The 19,553-nt window shown below is 45.8% G+C and overlaps 1 protein-coding gene across 1 annotated transcript in view; it reads right to left on the bottom strand.

The window, feature by feature from the left end:
* CACHD1 (cache domain containing 1) overlaps nucleotides 1-3,586 on the bottom strand; it is a gene marked incomplete at its 5' end in the record, with an annotated part of 115,526 nt that extends 111,940 nt beyond the window's left edge. The window contains one exon of the mRNA XM_082483332.1: nucleotides 3,359-3,586. Coding sequence (XP_082339458.1) covers nucleotides 3,359-3,586 — 228 coding nt within the window. The remainder of the gene's footprint in view (nucleotides 1-3,358) is intronic.
* Between the last annotated feature and the right edge of the window lie 15,967 nt (nucleotides 3,587-19,553).

Below are 19,553 nucleotides of genomic sequence, written 5' to 3'. Positions count from 1 at the left end.
CATCAAGACAATTGATGAACTTTCTATATTTAAGCACTCCCGGAGGAATAACACCCAGGAGGGTAACGCACCCACACATCCTTCTGCACTGCAGTGCACAAGACGTGTTCTCACTAAGTGAATACCTCATATGATACAAATGTGTACATTTTAATCTGAAACTTAAATAAGAAACTGTTAAACTGCTGTTCCATACCCTCAGTAAATAATACATCTTAGGAGCTGTCACCTAGGATACATTATCCGCTGCTGCTCTACGCAGTACCCTTCAAGGAATAAATTTATGTATGAAACCCGAGCATTTACACGAGCGAGAAAACAAAGCACTACTTAAAGGTAACAGTGCACTGATGCACTCATGCAAGGGTCTATAAACAGAAAGCTGTGGCGTGAGTGCCAAAAACAATTGTCAGACTGATGCTAACATCAGAAATCTCTCTCATCCTCATTCTTCGTGTAGCTTCAGCCTTTATTACAATGCAGACATACATGTCCCTCATTCCTCTCAACAGTGCAAAATAACGCGACTTCATTAAAAACACTAAGTCCTTATTGCTGTTGGACTAATTACGTGAAATACCGGTAGAAGAAGAATGTATTGCAGGAAGTCAATACTGCACGGAGGAGATGGACCTCATTTATAGCACTGGTGGCTGCTCCAACAGAAATCAAACTTATTTTCTCTCAAAAATTCCATATTCATTACACAGGCAGTTAAGGCTCAGAAATTTCGTGGTTCTCCTCTTACCTCTTCCATTGCTCCTCTAGTGTCCGCTCTGGAGGCTCCACCTCATCCTCCCTTCCTGCCTTTATGGAGGCTCCGTCTACCATTTCCTCTTTTCCAGACTCAAACACACCCAAACCAACCTCTCACCTTCACTCTAAGCATTTCCACCTGCTCCTTCATCACTCATTGGATGCTTCCTCCCCACCTCCAGCTCAGATCTATCCTTCCTCCAAAGCCCTCTCCCACAATCGCGTCCCGCTCCAGCGGCGGGTGACACCACCTCCTGCCTGTTACCAGGATGCGCAGATGCAGGAGCCACAACTGGTAAGGCCCAAAACATGAAGGGAGAGCGCAAGGGAAGCATAAAACCCTGCCGCTTCCTCCTCTACAACTGATGAGACTAAATAAAACCGCAGCTCCCAAATGGTTGGATATTAAACCTTCCTCTCGCGACCGCAACTTCCTCCCACTAGGTCCCAATTTGGGGCCTGCCTCCACATCACCCTCTAAACAGCAAGATGAAACCCCTAGATTTATTATCCAATTAAAGCCCAAAAGCGCTCTCGCTCTTCTTCCGAAATCCCCCACTCCTCCTTTCTGCCTGGGCACAGCCTTGCCATGACAAGCACCTGTCCGCATTGCCCCGAGCATCCCTGCTGTGCCGCCCACAGTCCCACAGCCCGGGCAACCCACCGTCCGGCACCAGTTGCCCGCCGGTCCACCGCCGCTCGCCAACAGCCCTGCACAAGCAGAGAAAAGGGTAATTCCACGCCAGCTACACCCAGCCCTGCCTGAGCAGGCTTGGGAAATTTCTGCCCTACAATCGAGTGAGAAGTACGGGCTGCAGTGACACATGTCATAACATTTTTTGTTCTACTGTAGGAGGTCAGCAAAGAAGCTTCTAAAATCAGGGGAGGTTTGTTCCCACCGGTTTTTAATCTTAAACAGCTGTAATAATGTTACAGGGGAGAGCAAAGGACAGGCTGCGCGCTAGCTTGATGGGAGTTAAGGCAGCCAAAATATTAAGCATATAAAAATAGAGCTCAGTATGAAAAGGGTTTTCAGGGTTTAACTGCCAGTTTCACCGCATTAAATTACTTCGGGGCCTTAAATATCCAACTAATAGTAAACACAGTTTTAACGTTATTTGCATCCTTGTGCACCAGCATTCAGATTGTTCCCGAGTTCGTATAATCGGTACAATTCTTGGAAAGAAAACCTGGCTTATCCTACGGTCAGCTAGTGTTTCGCAGCAAGGTAACCACGTATATTTTTATGAGTTGCTTTTTTAAAGACAATACGTGTTGAGATGATAGTATTAGATTATTCTTTTTAACACCAGAAACAGACTTAGCAATACAATTATACTGACTTAATTTGCATTAACCAGAGACTCCACCATTTATAGGATTATGCTTGTATTTTTTGAGGAGAAATACATACATGCGTATGCACGATATAGGAAAAAAAGTGACTTCCTTGAATTCAGTACATCAATAATCTACCTTGTTAAGTGAAGTCATTTAAATCCAAGTCTCCTTAGCATCAAGGACAAGAGACAGCTCAGTGTTTTCCCGGACAAAACGCAGCCCTAGGAGGGCGGCCAACACAATGATGTTTCAGAGGTGAGAGAATGAAGCCAGTTTAGAGAAGATAAAAGGCCATTTGGGTAGAGACCCCTGCTGATCCTATGAAAGTGTCTCCTTTTCAATTTGGGAGGCTTTTAAAACTGCATTTGCTACTGACCATACCTTCCCCTGAAAGCCGCGGGGGATCTGATTTCGCTTTTTCCCCCCCGAGGGAGGGTCGGTAGCCGATAGCTGTATCGCAGGTACCAGCACACCCCGCCAGTCCGACCAGTCCCTACACAAAACACCCCATCAAGATGCAGCCTCTACGGCCGAGAAGCAAATAACTCCTCACCACCGCCTTCACCCAAACCCCGATATGAATTACAACATCTGAATAAACTTGCCCAAACGCACGCTCGGGCCGGGAAGCATTTCTTTACCCCGACCTGAGCGTTTTCGGGCAGGACTCGACTCATTACAGCTCCCTGCCAGCAAAGAGGGATGCTCGGGCCGGGGAGGGGTCAGCACCCAGCCGCAAGGCCGGGCTGGGACCCCTCTGCAAAAACTGGCCCTGGGGACTTCAGCCGGGGCGTTTTCTGGCCGCTTTTATTGTGTGAATCACAAATAAACCAGGAGTTCCTCCGTGACCACCACCACCCCCCCCCGCTCCCTTCTGCCGCTGAGCCGCCCGGGGGGCTGAGGGGAGAGGGGCCGGGGGGGAGGGGGACAGGGGCAGAGGAGCTGGGGGGGACGACGAGGGGGGAAAGAGCGGAACGGGGCCAGGGGGGAACGAGGGGAGCGGGGCCGGGGGGGGGGAAGAGAGGGAGAGGAGGGGAGCGGGGCCGGGGGGCGCTGAGGGGAGCGGGGCCGAGAGAGCCGTGCGGCCCCTGCAAGGGGGAGGGAAAGTTTGCAAAGAAGAAAAGAACCGGGGAGGGGGAAGGAAAGACAGACGGGAATGAAGAAAGAAAGGGCAAAAACAGGAATCGGGAAGAGCGTTGAGGAGGAGGGAGGGAGGGAAGGAGGGAAAACCAGGCGAGGCGCCGGCCGGGCCGGGCCGTACCTGCATGGTGACGACCCCCAGCTCCTCGGTGGCGAGTTTCCTCATCTGGGTGGCCAGAACTTGCGCCTCGTCCAGGATGGAGAACTCCGCCTCGGCTGCTCCCAGCCCGCACACCAAGGCCAGGCAGAGGAGGCCGAGCGGCCCCCGGCCCCGCGGGCGGCGGCCCCGGGCTGTGGCGGTGGCTGTGGCGGCAGCGGCCTCCCGCCTCCTCCCGCCGCCCCGCGCCATGCTGCCGCGGCGGGAGAACCGCGGCCACCGCCTCCGGCCAACTTCCCGCACCGCCTTCCCCCCTCCCCTCCCCTCCCCTCCCTTCCCGACCCCGACCCCGGGGTCCCGGGGGGCCGGTTAGGGCTGCGGAGCGACCGCCATGCAGGAGGGGGGAAGACGGGCGGCCGCTGAGGCGCCCGTCTTGAGGGGGGTACACTGCGCGCCGCGGCCCCGCCGCTGACTGGGAGAACGGCGGCGGCGAGACGCAAAGTGCGGAGCTGGAGGAGGAGCGGGAACGGCGGGGACGGGATCGGAGTCGCCGACGGGGAAAGGGAGGCGGCGGGCGGGGGCAGGGCGGGGCCGGGCCGGGCCGGCCCTCCCCCCCCCCCCGATCCCTCCCCTCCCGCCCCGAACGGGGCGGGAGGGGAGGGATCGGGGGGGGGGGGGGGGGGGGGGGAAACGGGCTGGAGACTCCCTGGAGACCCCTATAGAGTCATAGAATGGTTTGGGTTGGAAGGGACCTTGAAGACCATCCAGTGCCCCCCCCTGCCCCGGGCAGGGACACCTCCCACCAGCCCAGGTTGCTCCCAGCCCCGTCCAACCCGGCCTTGATCACCTCCAGGGATGGGGCAGCCACAGCTTCTCGGGGCACCCTGCGCCAGGGGCTCACCACCCTCACAGGCAACAATTTCTTTCTCATATCTAACCTAAATCTCCCCTCTTCCAGTGTAAAACTGTTCCCCCTCCTCCTGTGGCTCCCCTTCCTGATCCAGAGTCCCTCCCCAGCTCTCCTGGAGCCCCTTTAGGCACTGGAAGGGGCTCTAAGGTCTCCCCGGAGCCTTCTCTTCTCCAGGCTGACCCCCCCACCTCTCCCAGCCTCTCCTCCCAGCAGAGGGGCTCCAGCCCTCCCAGCATCTCCGGGGCCTCCTCTGGCCCCGCTCCAACAGGCCCACGTCCTCCTTGTGCTGAGGACTCCAAAGCTGGACGCAGTACTCCAGGTGGGGTCTCGCTCATCTTCCTCACACATTACACCTTCCCTTCTTTAAAGTTGGACCAGATGATCCTTGAGGTCCCTTCCAACCTGGGATTCTATGATTCTCGTCACGCACCTTGTTCGAAACACCTCAGAAGCCTTGCGTGCACATTGGGTTGTATTGAGTTTTTCCGAAACTCATGCAAGGGAATAAAATTTGCCTTTTATGCAGCACCTGGCAGTAGTTCCTGCCCAGCCATCAGCGAGCCCAAGAAGCCAAACACTAGGCACGTACAAAATACATACCCTCTAGATTTACTCTTCATCAATTAACACTTTATGTAATGTTATAACGCCTCAGGTGAATATACTTTTTAAATAAATCTGAGCTGTAGTGACTAGATAGCTTCGATACCCACTTCGCTAGTTAATTTCAACAGAGTCCTACCAGAGTCACTCATGTCCCATGGCAGAAAATTCCACAAGTTAACAGCTCATCCAAGAATTAATATAAAGACATACTATTTTCTAGAATCATATTCTATTTTCTTGAAATGTGGTTTCTACCTGCTTTAACAGCCGATCTTTGGACTTCTCCCAGGCGCTGGGTGCCAGCAGCGATTCCCCGTCCCGCTTGGTTGAGAGTGGGAGCTGGGTCAGACCCGAAACCCTTCTCCCATGGGAGAGGGCTGCAGCCAGGCAGCATCCACTGGCGTCTCTCAGGGTCAGGCTTTTACCCGCCGCTGTTCTTGTAAGGGACGTCAGCAAAACTCTCTTTCATTTGGTTTTAATAAATGAAATTTAATTCTTACTATGCAAAAGCCATATGAGTTTATCCTTGGCTTTTGTTCATTTAGGTGATTTATGGGTCTAACATAATATAATTTTTTTCAGTTTTCCTGAATTCTGGTTTAGCAAAAACAATCTAAACCAAAACAACATCTCCCAAAGCTGCCATAATCGGTATGTTGTATTTCTGTTGCTGAAGTAGCATTTGCTACCTGAAAGACAAGGAATTTTCTTTCCATCATGCTGAAGCTTTTTCGGACTCCTGTTTGAGTATTTTCCCTGGGCCCAACAGAGAGAGAAAGAGGCAAAACTGAGCCAAATTCGCTCTTAGCACTAGTCATTTCTGTATTACATTTTATGGGTTTTTTTATTAGATTCACTAGCATACGACACAAAGGTTTTAAATTATAGTGAAAAGCCGAATGGCTTTCAAACATCTTGGCTAAACTACCTGTATTTTTTTTTATTTTATTTCTGACTTTAGCTGCATGTTTGAAAAGATAACTCCATAACTTTGTTACATAAAAGAGTTGTCAAATCAAGGTCACATCTGGAGCTAAGTCAGTAGCTGCCTGCATTCACAACACCACAGAGTTTCCAGCAACCCAAGTCATCCAATTCATGCACCCCATCATGAAATCACCGGGTGAATACTACAAGTAGTCTGCCTTTTTCTTTTTTCTTTTTTTTTTTTTTTGACAAACTAACCTCAGGAAACGAATGAGGCAATTGTCCTTCTGGTTCCAAAGCCCCGGGATCCTGCTCATGGCAAAGGAACCGACTGAACAGGTTTAACATTTTCATGTACAATCTAAACTCATTTACTCTACAGCCCTGGAGGCAAACCCAGGCTCCTCCTGGAGTTCCCATATGCTCCGTGCCTACACCGCTGCCTCCCCAGACAGCAGCAGTTCACAACCCTTCCTTCCAGCCTGCAGCCTCGTTGCCTCCTGTATTTACGGAGGTGATGTGGAAAGCAGACCCGATGCCGAATTGCAACCGAGGTAACCCTCAGTGGTGCCATTTCTAAACCAGCTGTACTCACGCTCACTTTCACACGTCAGAATAGTTAAAGAAAAATAGGAAACATCCCTCACCAAAATGCCACGGGGGAAAAATAGAATAGGAAATCTAAAAAAAAAAAAAAAAAACTAAAAAAAAATAAGAATGTATGATCTTTGGAGTCACAACACAATAGTTAAAACCTGATGTTTACCTCCTTCTCAAACCAGGCTGGTCTTTGACACACTTAGATTTCAGGTTGACGCAGTTGTGGATTAAATCTGGCCAAGCACCGGGTCCTGCACTTGAGTCACAACAACCCCATGCAGTGCTACATGCTTGGGGCAGAGTGGCTTGAAAGCTGCCCGGCAGAAAAGGACCTGGGGGTATTGGTGGATGGCCGGCTGAATAGGAGCCGGCAGTGTGCCCAGGTGGCCAAGAAGGCCAACAGCATCCCGGCCTGTATCAGGAATAGTGGTGAGCAGGACTAGGGAAGTGATCATCCCCCTGTACTCGGCACTGGTGAGGCCCCACCTCAAGTACTGCATTCAGTTTTGGGCCTCTCGCTACAAGAAGGACATTGAGGTGTTGGAGCGTGTCCAGAGAAGGGCTACAAAGCTGGTGAAGGGTCTGGAGGGCACATGAGGAATGACTGAGGGAACTGGGGTTGTTTAGCCTGCAGAAGAGGAGGCTGAGGGGAGACCTTATCACAACTACCTGAAAGGAGGTTGTAGAGAGGTGGGGGCTGACCTCTTCTCCCTGATGACAAGTGATAGGATGAGAGGAAAAGGGTTCAAGTTATGTCAGGGCAGGTTTAGATTGGATATTAGGAAAAAATTTTTCACCGAAAGGGTTATTAAACATTGGAATAGGCTGCCCAGGGAGGTGGTGGATTTGCCATCCCTGGGGGCGTTTAAAAAAAAGGTAGATGTGGCACTTGAGGACATGGTTTAGAAGTGGTTTTGTCAGGGTAGGTTAATGGTTGGACTTGATGATCTTAAGGTCCCTTCCACCCTCAGCAATTCTATGATTCTATGATTCTATCCAACCTCAGAGATTCTATAATTCTCCTCTTGCTTTAGAATAAGCCTTGGAGAAGAGGAGGATTGCCCTTGCTTGGTGCAGTAGGGTTGTGGCATCCTCAGAAGCGGAGGGTGTACGCACTGCAGGCTGGAGAGGGAAAGGACCAGTAAGATGTAAAGAAGAGAAGAGAGGTAGCCTCTGCTGTGCTAACAGATTCAGGCATAAATAATGCAGCTATTAAGATTTACAAAAATGAGACCACAGTAGAAATACATCTCTTTTTTTTTAAAGAGCAAGAAAAGAATGAGTCTGGAGTTTAAGTGGTAGAGCATGGGAAGGAGAGGAACATATGTCAGATATAAATCCCAACATCACGGTGGGAGTAAACACGCTGTTGACAGCAGCATACACAGATGCCGAATAGGTCAGTATATGGCAACGCTGGGAAACAGAACAAGTGAGATGTCTCCAGAATAGCTGGCACATGTGACGGCACCAAAGAAAAGCCCTATTTCTGTAGCATATGATTCAACATGGTTTATTAATTGCATATATCCCTCTGCAGAGATCGTGACATTATTGATATATCTTCTAAAGTTCCCTTACAGGTAAATGTTTAATTTATATTTTGAAAACTGTAATCTAGCTCTGTATACAGGTAGAGATCCATATGAATATAGAGGTCTCGTCTGTGGTAGCCCTAGGCTGCTGCGCCTGCTTCGCTTCGTAGCAAGTCCCTGCACTCTCCTAGCACATCAGGAGCATAATATGTTGAAAAAGCATGGCCTGACCTTTGGAAAATCTGCTTGAAAGTGGCACTTCTTTTATGATACTAATCTTCGTGCCTGCAAGCAATACAATATACACACCAAAAAATTATAAGGTAGGTAGAACATTTGTTTGGCAGCCTCATACTTTCCGCCTGATGCTCTCTCCTGGTCCATAGCCCTTTCACTAACTGGTCACGTGCAGACTGTGCATCCAGCAACCCCCGTACAGGCAGAGTGATACTCAGTCACTCACCAAGAAAGGAACCAAGAAACTCTTTGTGGCTCTCATTTCTAACCTCAAAGCGAAGACTAAATTTAATCTTTTGGTGTAAATGAAGATTAAAAATAGAGAAAATGGAAGTTTGCGTGAGGCTACTACTTTTTGCTTTTCTGCAGTCTCCCTCTTATATCTCCCCATTTATGTGCTTTGTTTTTACTTTCTTACCCGACTCCTTTTCTATTTGTCTTCATTTTGGTTGTGGCCATCAGTAAGCCGAAGCACACAGGCTAAGTCTGAAGGGCTTCATTTCCCCGTGTTCATTTCTGAGTTTAGTTTCCTATCCCTCCCATTATATTTTTAAATGTTTTCTCTGGAAGTTACATCTTTGTGTTAGTTTTGGCTACAGTTCTTGCTTTTTCAATAAGTTTGATCTTTGCTCACTCGCGAGAGCGATGTGTTGAACACACTGACATGTTAGGATTAAGCCAAGGGTAGCATCTCTAATTCTTTGCTTTAGCATGGAATATTTCAAGTAGCAATTGATTAATGCATCTGGGAACTGCTTCTCTAAACCTTGTTTCCTCGTATGTGGATTACAAACTGTGTTATACGTCAGAAATAACTGTCCCTTGAACACCTGTCATTAATTGCTGACGGGGAGAGCGTTTGTATAAACCTGTTCTGAAGTCTGTACTCCCTATATGTGCCCATTTTCACACGTATCACATGGCAGCGCCTATAAGACTCTAAACTCCAAGTTTTATCTCATAGTCAGTGCAATGTCTGCCCACCTAATCAGTCACTCCCCTGCAGATTACAACCAGTAATGAAAATGGAAAAAATGCCTTGGTCTCCTCCCTCCCCAGCCCGGGTCTGTAAGTGTGCCTATGAGAGCGTTCTTTCCATAGCACCATCATCACCAGATAATATTTTTAATGAAAGCCATCACGTGTGTGGTGTGGGATTTCAAAGTGAGCATTGTGCCCAGCTGTACAGCTCGGCGCTGAAAAAGCCTGATGCTAGCAGCATAGCTATAGCACAGCATTATTGGTGCGGTCTCCTTTCAGGCCAGCTAATTTCATATCGAATTGTAACTAAAAGATGGTGTAAGAAAGGAAACAAACTCACGGGCTTCAAACTATCATCATTGCAGGGCTGAAATTTTTAAGCAAGTGCAAAGAAATGCCTAAAAATGCATGGCAGCAGTGGGGCAGAAGCCAGATCAGTACAGGTCTTGTAAAGTGATATCAAAGGTGAATGATGGCGGGTAGAGGTAACTCAGCCCACTCGGGCAATGATGCCAAACAGGGGGAGAGGCAGAGGCATCTCCCACAGGAGAGAGACGGCCATGGGAAGGGGTGGATTGGGCACTGGAAGCCAATGGAAGGACCTGAGGAGCTCGGTTTGCTGCTCCTGCTGGCCCCAGAGAGAGAAAATGAGAGACAAAGCCAGAAACTTCCCCCTGTGGAGCTTTCATGCATTTTCTTACCCTTCACTAGAAAGAGTTATTTGGGGTCTGGACACAAGGGCATCTCAGCACATCTTGTTTCTCCTGAAACAAAACCACTGCGGGAGCATGATGTTACAACACAAGTTCATGATATAGGAAAAATAATAGACATGGTTTGTCACAATGTAGAAGAGAGTGAAGACAGTATAGGAAAGCTGCAGTCAAACCATTTGGGATTAATATAACCATAAAAGCAGATGGCATGGCTTTTTTTTTAACCAGTTGTCCAGCAGCCCATGGCAATTTATATGTCATGACCTCTATACAGTCACGTAATTACCTGCAAGAGAACCAGCCTGTTGGGACATGAATAGTTCATCAGCCATGGTAGACATCAGAGTATTCATCCTCTTGCCATACCGCACCCGAACATTACCAAGGTTTCTGCTGTGCTTTCCCATACAGACTAATTCAGGGCAGCAGGCCATTGTGCTGGAGGCTCCTCCAGAAATCGTGGTCCCATACGCTCACAACCTCATCCTGACTCTAGGCTGATGAGCTTTCCTTACTCCAGCAACCTCACACCTTTGACATACCTCCTTCGCCCGTATCACACCTGGGATAACCTCCTCTAGCAGTATGGCACCCAGTTCAGTGGAGAACTCCATTAAGGACTGATGTGGTTCACCAGGTGGTATTCCTAGCAAATTGTGAATGAGAGGCAAGCTACACTTGAAACAAGTTTAAGGAATTCTTTGAATATCCGTGGTTCTCCCTTGAATCAAGACCATATGATTTATTATGCATTTTTCATGCTTATGGATAAAAGGATGTGCCCGTGCTGTGAAGCAAAGGATACAAAGTTCTAATTCACATTTCTTGATCTCTTCATTCTTCCATGGTTCTTCTCTTTCTGTATTATATTTTAGCTACACACAGCTAATGGAAGAATCAAACGTGATGAAGAAGATACTATCTGTGAGATTATTGAGAAAATCAAAATATTGTGTTACTTGCACTTTTCCTATAGTTTTCCTATAGTTTCCTATAATATGATTTATTGATTTATTTTTTCTAAAAGTAGCATCAGATACCTGGTAGTTTTTTTAAACTTGTTTCCGCTTTCAATATTGTCTTTCATCAGCAGTACCCCGCACCGCAGCGAGCGCACGTTTGCCTCAGCAGCAGATGCCAGATTAGACCCACGGGAACCACACACGAACCCTCACAAGGCCCGAACAGCTGTTGACATCATGTATCTCGGGTGTCAAAGAGTACAGGATTGGACCTCTCATTACATTCAGCATCAAACTTTTTACCAATCATGTGAAAAATATATACCTCTACCTTAGTTACGAGAATCCCTGGCTTTTTTGCAGCGCGCTTCTGCCCTTGGAGCTGCTGGACTCAGACTGAAAGACTCACTGATTATATGCAAGCCATAGTTTTTTTTGAGACTTCTAATTTGGCTAGATTTGGCTGGATTTTCATAGGTGTATCAAAGGGCAGAGTCTTGGCCAGTGTGGCAAAACTTAAACAACCTCAGCTTTTCTCTTTTCTCAACAAAACAACTTTGTTTATAGTTTTCTGTAACCTCGTTTGTAGAAATGGCTGAACCCTTCAGTATGAATGTCTTGGAGTCTAAAGCAAAAAAATAGCTAGGAGCTTTCCAGCACAAATAGAAAAAAAACCCCAAACCTGAAAACCTGGATCTTATCGTTGAGAAATGGCAGGCAGCCTTGGGAACAGGCACTGCTACCGGCAATATTTGTAATAATTCTGATACTCTAATCTCTTTATCTTCCTTCTGCATCTCTTCTTTTATCTTCGTGATGATGCCATGGAATTCACGGCACTAAAACATGGTGGTTTCTTTTCTTTTTCCTTTGGCTTCATTCTCATAATTAAAATCGCCTAATTTTTATTATTCGAAAAAAGCAAAAGTTCCAGTGTACCTTCCACGCACTCCCAGACTCCTAGACAAGATTGTGACAAGGTGCCATTATCCTCTCTCTTGGCTGGGGGACCCTGTCTTGCCACAGGATTGAACATAAACATAGCAGCGAGCCCTACGTGGTCGTTCCCTGACTCGCAATGAACCTGCCATGTCACAGGGGGTGCCGGTTTCTCAGTGATGTGAACAGTGATTTTTTAGGGTGTGAGAGGATGATCACCCATGGGACCGAAAGAGTGTCACTTTGTCACAGCCAGATTGGTTGGATGGAAGTATTTGTAGTGGTAACAGGGAGAACGTGAGAGCCACCCATATCTCTCCTGCCTCTTGGGAAACAGTATATATCTCAGCTGTCTCTGTCATGGGGATTCCTTGAGGTCCCTAATCTGAATCTCCCTCTAAATGCTGAGCAGACACTTCAAACACGGTATTGCACTGCTATTAATATCACGGTCACCTAGGGCCGGGCCACACGCGAGGCAAGGCTTGTAGGGTGAAGTAATAACTTCTGCTAGACCTCCTGATATGGTTTGTGGAAGACTTTGTAAACAGGCTGACAAGATCTTTGTCTCCAAGAACATGCCCTCTAATTAGGCAAAGGATGCAGCGTGCTCCTGGGAGCGGAGCGGTGTGCCCCGAGAGCCGCCTGCCAACACGGCCATCCCCACGCACAGGAAATTTAAATCTCTCAACTTCGGCACGTAAACAAAGCTCAAGAAGAGTTGTAAGCAAGCAGGAGGAGAGCCACGCAGTGAGAATGTGCTGTCTAACAGGTTTCACCAGCCCATCTGGACGAGGGATGAGGCCAGTCATGCAGGAGGTCGCGGAGAAGCATTTTTGGGATTTGGGATTGCATGTTCAGCAGGACCCAGGTCTCTCTTTCTCCATCTCCTGCTGTTCTGGGAAGCCCTTTCTGAAGTTACAGCAGGGTGGAGCTCCACTCACCACGCTGGGTGATAGTCATCTCCACGGTGTGTCATCACGTTCTCAAGAGACAGCGCAGTGATGTCCACCTCAGTCAACAGCTTTGTCTACTGGGCACATCACTCAGCAGCCAAGTTTCCAAGCCCAGGCGCCGGGTACTGCTCCTCTCTTCTGCATTTTACATTCAACAGACATCAATTAAAATACAGTCCCAAGAACAAAGGCCAAAATCCAGGGCTCTTTCCTGCCTCATGAACACCCTCCTCCGTGCCTGGAGTCATACCCTCCCCGTCCTCCTCCTCTACCCCAGCACATCTGGAATTCTTTAGCCTTTAACAGTTGGGCTGCAATGGGATCCTCCCTGTAGCCTGTGCTCCGGGAACACCTTGAGCTGGTTATGGTCTCTGAAATTAGGCAGTCAATAAGTGGAATTTTCTTTTATTACATTTTTAGGAATACCTAATGTGCACCTAAATAAATGCTTAAATAACACCATCTGCAGGTAGTTACATTTTCAGCATATCCAGCTCAATGGTCTGGAATTTGGCAACTCATTAGGACCTACAGAAGTAAAGGCAACGCGTATTCTAATAGCCGAAAAATATTGGTTTGAATATCTCTATCTTGTGAGATATGAATGAAAAGGTAGAATTTGCCTTCTGGGGAACGCTATCAGAGCAAATCAGCATCACACTGTAAACAAGTACCAAAATTAAGAAAATCAATATATCTGTCTGGTTTTTTGTCCTGATTTTTTCAGAGTACATTGCTATCTTTTGTTTTGCTACAGCTCTTACTACATTTTTATCATCTATCCCTTTTCTTTAAAGCCCTCCAAAAAGTATCCCCTATAATCTCATCACATCACTGGGGCTATACGTGACATCTCCTTTTTTTAGTAGAATTTATTCCTGCAAAATCATAGACCTGTGTTGTCACTGCAATTTGCAGGTATCCCGTGGGCACGATCATCAACTCTACAGTCAGGATCACATTTAAGCTTAGTAATTAATTTTGCTACCTGTAACAGTTAGAGAAATACAGGTCTGCCAATAGAAAGGTTGGAATGCACCTGCCTCAATAATTTTTGTAATGTTACAAGATTAAAAAACCAATCAAATTCTTAGAGATTTTCCAGTTTGATGAAAAATAGCAGGTAATGACACGCTCACTTTAGATTTCACATTTTTTGACTGATCAGCTAAATCAGTATGCCTGAATTCAAAAAAATAAAGAAGCCATTGAAGAGAGCAGGTTTTAAGTCTGCTTTGGGAATATCATTGTATATTCTAAACTACTTAGTCTACCTGTTAATTAAACCGCTTATTTATAGGCTAGTGAAATAACAGTGAAAACACGCACCTGTGGTATGAATCCAGAGGATCCAGTCACTTAACCTGCTTTATAAAGATTTTTCTTGAAAAAACAGTAAATGTCACTGTCAGCTTTGATGACAGATCACACCTGCAGACACGCTCCTCCAAAATTTGACTTTTGTGATTGTGATTACAGGAAGTGTTGTTTTAAGTACTGCAGCTAACAAAGAATGAGGAGTGATCTCTGCATATCTGATTAACATTATGCCATGCTCCGTGCCTCCACAGGTTTTTTTGGCTTGCTCTTTGTCCATTGCTATTTCGCCTTTGTTATGGCAAGTACCAACAGAAAACTCCTATCCTGCCGCTATTTTACTATATTTAGAGTACACAGATACTCATCTGAAATTCTCCTCTAACCCAGACACATACATAAGTCATCACAGATTTGAAACCTCAGTTATTTTATTAAGGATAGGCTTTTAAAAGAAAATATATAGGAATAGATTGAAACTGTGTACAATCTGTGAAGACTAAACCCTCAAACTACAGATCATGAAAGTCTGTAGCTGCTTTTTTCTTATACTATTTGAGATTTGCTGAAGAAATCCTTTTGAAGGCTGAAACGGTTATTCTATTTTTTAAATGGAAAGCCAAGAGGGCAAGAAGCGAAATCTTCTCATCCACATCACTTCTCTGGTGTTAGTGATGTAAAATTCTAGTTTCATGGGAACCAGAAGTGCTGGCTAGAATAAATTTTACAAACCGGGAAGAAAAAACATTTCTGTCTTTGAAGTTCAGTGATGTTCTGTTAAGCAATGTGGATCTGCAAATCCGGTATTTCTTTTCATTCCTAAATCCATTCCCTGCTCATTCTTTTAATTTGATTATTGACATCATAATCAGAATGCAATTTGATGAATATTTCCAGATATTTCCAAGCTGCGCAACACATATAGTCTAGACTTAATTAGAGAAACAAAGAGTGAAAAATCCCAGCTGGTTTTCCTTTTCTTCTTCCATCAACAGGATTAGACTACTTATCAGTTTGGCTCTGCCTTCCGATTCTTATCACAGATTTCAGCTCCACCACCTAATGAACAGCTGAGATGTAGTAAAGAAACAGACCTTTATTTTCCAGCTATTCATGCCCTTAATCGTGAAGGTTGAGTCTAACACATACGAAATGGCTCTTGCTAGGGGATTGCATTTCAATGTCGCGGGGCATTATTTGCAGTCCTTCTCGGGAGTGAAGACAAAAGTAGGGTCAGAGAGCAGAGAAGAACGATAATAACATTTTAAAAGGTTCATTTAGTAGATTGGCCGGTGACAGCACATGCAATACATAATGTAATCATAGCTTGACTTTGCTTATAATTTCTCCTTATGCTGGCAGATTTTGTAAGTGCGGTCAAGAGAGCACGTTCACTCCCTAGGCGTTTGAGGGCCCTGGAGAATATCCTATTCAAGAAGAATATGGGAGTTCACCATTAAAGACCAAAAACCTAGTAAAAATATAAAGGCCCTCCATGGTGTTAGGGAGAAAACCAAACATTTGCAATGAATCCTTCGTTAAGATGTGACTGAACTTGTGTAAAGTTTTTCCATGTCTTTATTGCAGCAGGAGGAAGTTCAAAGGAATGTGGTACAACAATAGCTACGTACTAATGAGATCACAACTCCACGGGAAATATTACAGTGATTTGGCTAGCGTGTACAAGCACCATTAGCCCTCCTGCCAAGGAACCCATATGTATATATAGGCTCAGTGTGGCCAGCAGTCAGCAGAGCATCCTCTTTGACACAAGTGGCAAGACTCTGTATTTTGCAGTCCAGAGGGTCCGTTTTGTAGAGTGCTGCCACCATGGATGTTGAGTTGCCTTATGGCAACCATGAAGTCTAGATCAGTTGTGGGTTTGTCACAATCCCCACTTGAAAAACTGCCTTGTTTCATGATGGGAATGTTTGATTAATTCTAAATGCAGTGCTCTCCATGCATTGATGGAGATGATCTTTACCCTAATCAGAATGAAATGTCTAAGGCATGTGATTGCTTTAATATGAGTCATTACAGAGTGGGCAGTTTCCAGGTGCGTACCTCTACCTACTAACGAATGAATAGTAAATGAATGTTACTGCATTGTGGAAATTGGTGGGGACTTTCCACTAAGCCTCTTGCAAATTTACTGCTAATGAATCATCAAAGACAGAGGAATACTTATCATTTATAAAATGCTCCTGATACCCTTGGAGGTTGATTATCCACTCAACAGCACTGCACAGCTAGTATATATATTCTGCAGAATATGTTTGTACCCAACAGTCTTATCGGAAATGACTGTATATTTAAAATGAGAGAAAAGTAAAATAATCCATTCATCGTACTGCATACATACAGCTTGTTGGACTCAAGTGGTTGCAAGGAGTCTGCATTCTTTTGATCATCTCCTCACCAACGGCCCTTTAAAATATGACAGACATGTGCAGCCATACCTCCTGCTGTTATAAACAAGGCAGAGACAAATGGCATGCAAAGAAAATGGTCTTTTTTAACAGCAGCAATGAAAAGAGCTCCCAGCAGACCCTTTAGCTGCTTTCCAGTGTGAATGAGAAATTAAGATGGGGCCATGGATACAGCAGCCTCCGACATATCAGAGCAAAGCCAGCGATAACAGTCCATCTTTTAGCTGGCACTCGTTTGGGCCTGAGTCCATAAAGGCATTAATTCTTTCACTTCTCTCATGTATTATTTAGCAATTAAGCAAATTTAAATTGCATTTCTCTTATAGGAGGAGTATCTGTAAAAACAGAACATTGAGTCAAAGCTGCCCAGATAGCAACATTAAAACCATAGAATCGTAGAATCACAGAATGGTTTGGGTTGGAAGGGACATTAAAGATCATCCAGTTCCACCCCCCTGCCCCAGGCAGGGACACCTCCCCCCAGCCCAGGGTGCTCCCAGCCCCGTCCAACCCGGCCTTGAACACCTCCAGGGATGGGGCAGCCACAGCTCCTCGGGGCACCCTGCGCCAGGGGCTCACCGCCCCCACAGGCAACAATTTCTTCCTACTATCTCATCTAAATCTCCCCTCTTCCAGTTTGAAGCTGTTCCCCCTCATCCTATCAGCACAGGCCCTTGTAAAAAGGCCCTCTCCAGCCTTCTTGTAGGTGCCCTTCGGATACTGGAAGGTTGCTATAAGGTCTCCCCTGAATGTTTTCTTCTCCAGGCTGAATATTTTCCTTAACTACAAACAGACCCAAATTATCCCACATTAGGAAGGCATTTCTATAGCAGAAAATCTTATCTTGCGCAAAATAAGTATATTTTAAAAAACTATCAAAAAAAAGAAGACAGTTCAAATGCATCGTCACCTAGTGTAACTAGCTCCATATAAAAAATTTGCCATGGTGATATCAAGTTTAAATTGTTCAAATTATGCCTTTGCAAACTTATCAATATTCATAAATAACAGGAGTCAGACCAGATTCTTCCTCCTTGCATATCATTAATCTCAAAAAACCCTCACGAGCCTGTGGACCAGATTAACTATTCAACAGTATCTTTGCACGCACTTTGAAATTATAGTAAATTACCCCAGTATTATGATTTCCTTGAATTAGTTTTGAGTTATCAGCCAAATTAGTTTGAACTTATCAGCAGAGCAGTTTCTCTCCTTTTTTTTGTGTTGGAGATGTTAGAATAATTTGCTTACTTTTCATTTCCCTTTTGGATTGTCCATGGAAAATAAATTAAAAAAAAAAAACAAACAAAACACAAAGCAGAAGTGTTGAGACCAAATCCAGCATAATCTGTTAAATTAAGTGACTGTGGTTGTATGGGACCATAGCCTGGCATTTGGAGGTGCTGAGAAATGACACTAAAAACGTACCATCAGTACCTCAAATACTCTTCATCAGCCGGTGTAGCTTTGATTTATTCCTACATGCAGACTATCCTTAGCTTCACCTCAAAAGATAAAAGTATGCAGAGATGACATTGGAAATATCGAAAACCTGCATAAAAACGCTCAAAAGGGTCATCACAAATTTTTCTTCTATCCATTGAAGATGAGAAATAACAAATTGGAACAAATCATAAAAATGATTTTTGCTCTAAAGTAGACGGCGTTGGGAGACAGAGGTGTATCTATGCAATTAAACGCTGTCCTGACTTGCTAAGTAGAAACAATTTAGAAATTTAAAGTGTACTTTTTGGCACAAGCAGCAGTACACAACTGCAGGAGTCAACCTGGAAGAGAGGTTGGGTGTACATGCAAACAGATGATTCACTTAAAAGGGATGCTTAACAGAAGTATCTACCAAAATTTATATGACAGTGGTGGTTTCAGTCCAGCCCTCCTGGGCGGCTGCAGAGGTTTAGGGGATGGGAATTCGTCCCCCTGATTTCAAAGAGACACTTTATGTAACTGGGATGACAGACAACAGGATATCACATCCGTCTGCTTTTACTTTTAAGGTTGAAATAAGGGTTTGTAGAAGGAATAGACACAACAGGGCAGGTGGACACATGCCAGCCTGGGTCAAGGAGGATATTGTGTCTGAAGAAGGAAAGAATGTGATACAATATATAGTTTGGCAAGAAGCGCAGAAATTGTTTGGATTGAAATAAAAGATAAAAAGACCAAGGAAAGAAGATAGGAAACTATTGTAGCCCATCTGGAGCAAATAAAAAAGCAGCCTGGAACACTGATGCAGATAAAGACCCAATGGAAAAGCCTCATGTTGGCAAACTTCTTGCCCGGGATGTGGCGAGGAGAGCAGGGATACTGCACAATGCAGGATGGGAGCCTGCACAGGGCTCTCTCACCTGCTGGGTTTCAGTTATTTCACTTTTTTAAAGTCTTTTTGCCCTGCAGCCAACATTTCTCCTGCTTTATGCAGCTCTAGAGGCCATCAGCCCAGAGAACATCAGTCCACACGCCTTCTCTTCGCCCTCCAGGTCCCTGCCGTGGCCACCCCACCCTAAGCTGCAGCTGCAGAGGTCATGTCCGTGATCCAGGTCCAACTTAAAACAACCCATCTGGGTTAAACTTAAACCACTGGAGGGGAAAAAAAGTGATTTAAATCATGATCGGTTCCCCAAGATGGTTCAAAGGACACAGAAAGGGAAAGAGCAGCCACAGATGGAGGCAGTGGGATCTTTCTGACAGGGGCTGTGGATGATGCTCTTTTAAACTAACTTAAAATAGACCATGAGCGAGGGGGAGCAGGGGCTTTGCCAGCCGAGCCGGGCGGTGAGGAGCTCAGGGGGAACGCTCGCCCTGCTCCCTCCTGGACATCTGGAGGCAATATGGTAGGGGAGGTCAGTGGCTCCAACACAGGGGGGGAAATGAATTTTAAAAGACATCAGTAAAGACGGAACATTTGAAGGTACGTAGCAAAGAAGATGATATTATTTTATTAAAATGAAGACTGTGTTTTGAGCTTTGGCAGCTTCAAAGTCCGTCCCCTTGGCTCTATTTGGTGGAGAGCGAAGGCCCCCGCTATGCTGGAGCATCCTGCTGACTGCCACGATGCGGTCAGGCTGGCCAGACCTCTGCTGCAG

Source organism: Vanellus vanellus (assembly GCF_965231255.1).
Source record: "Vanellus vanellus genome assembly, chromosome: 5".
Lineage (NCBI taxonomy): Eukaryota > Metazoa > Chordata > Aves > Charadriiformes > Charadriidae > Vanellus > Vanellus vanellus.
This window is presented reverse-complemented; position numbering and strand designations above follow the sequence as displayed.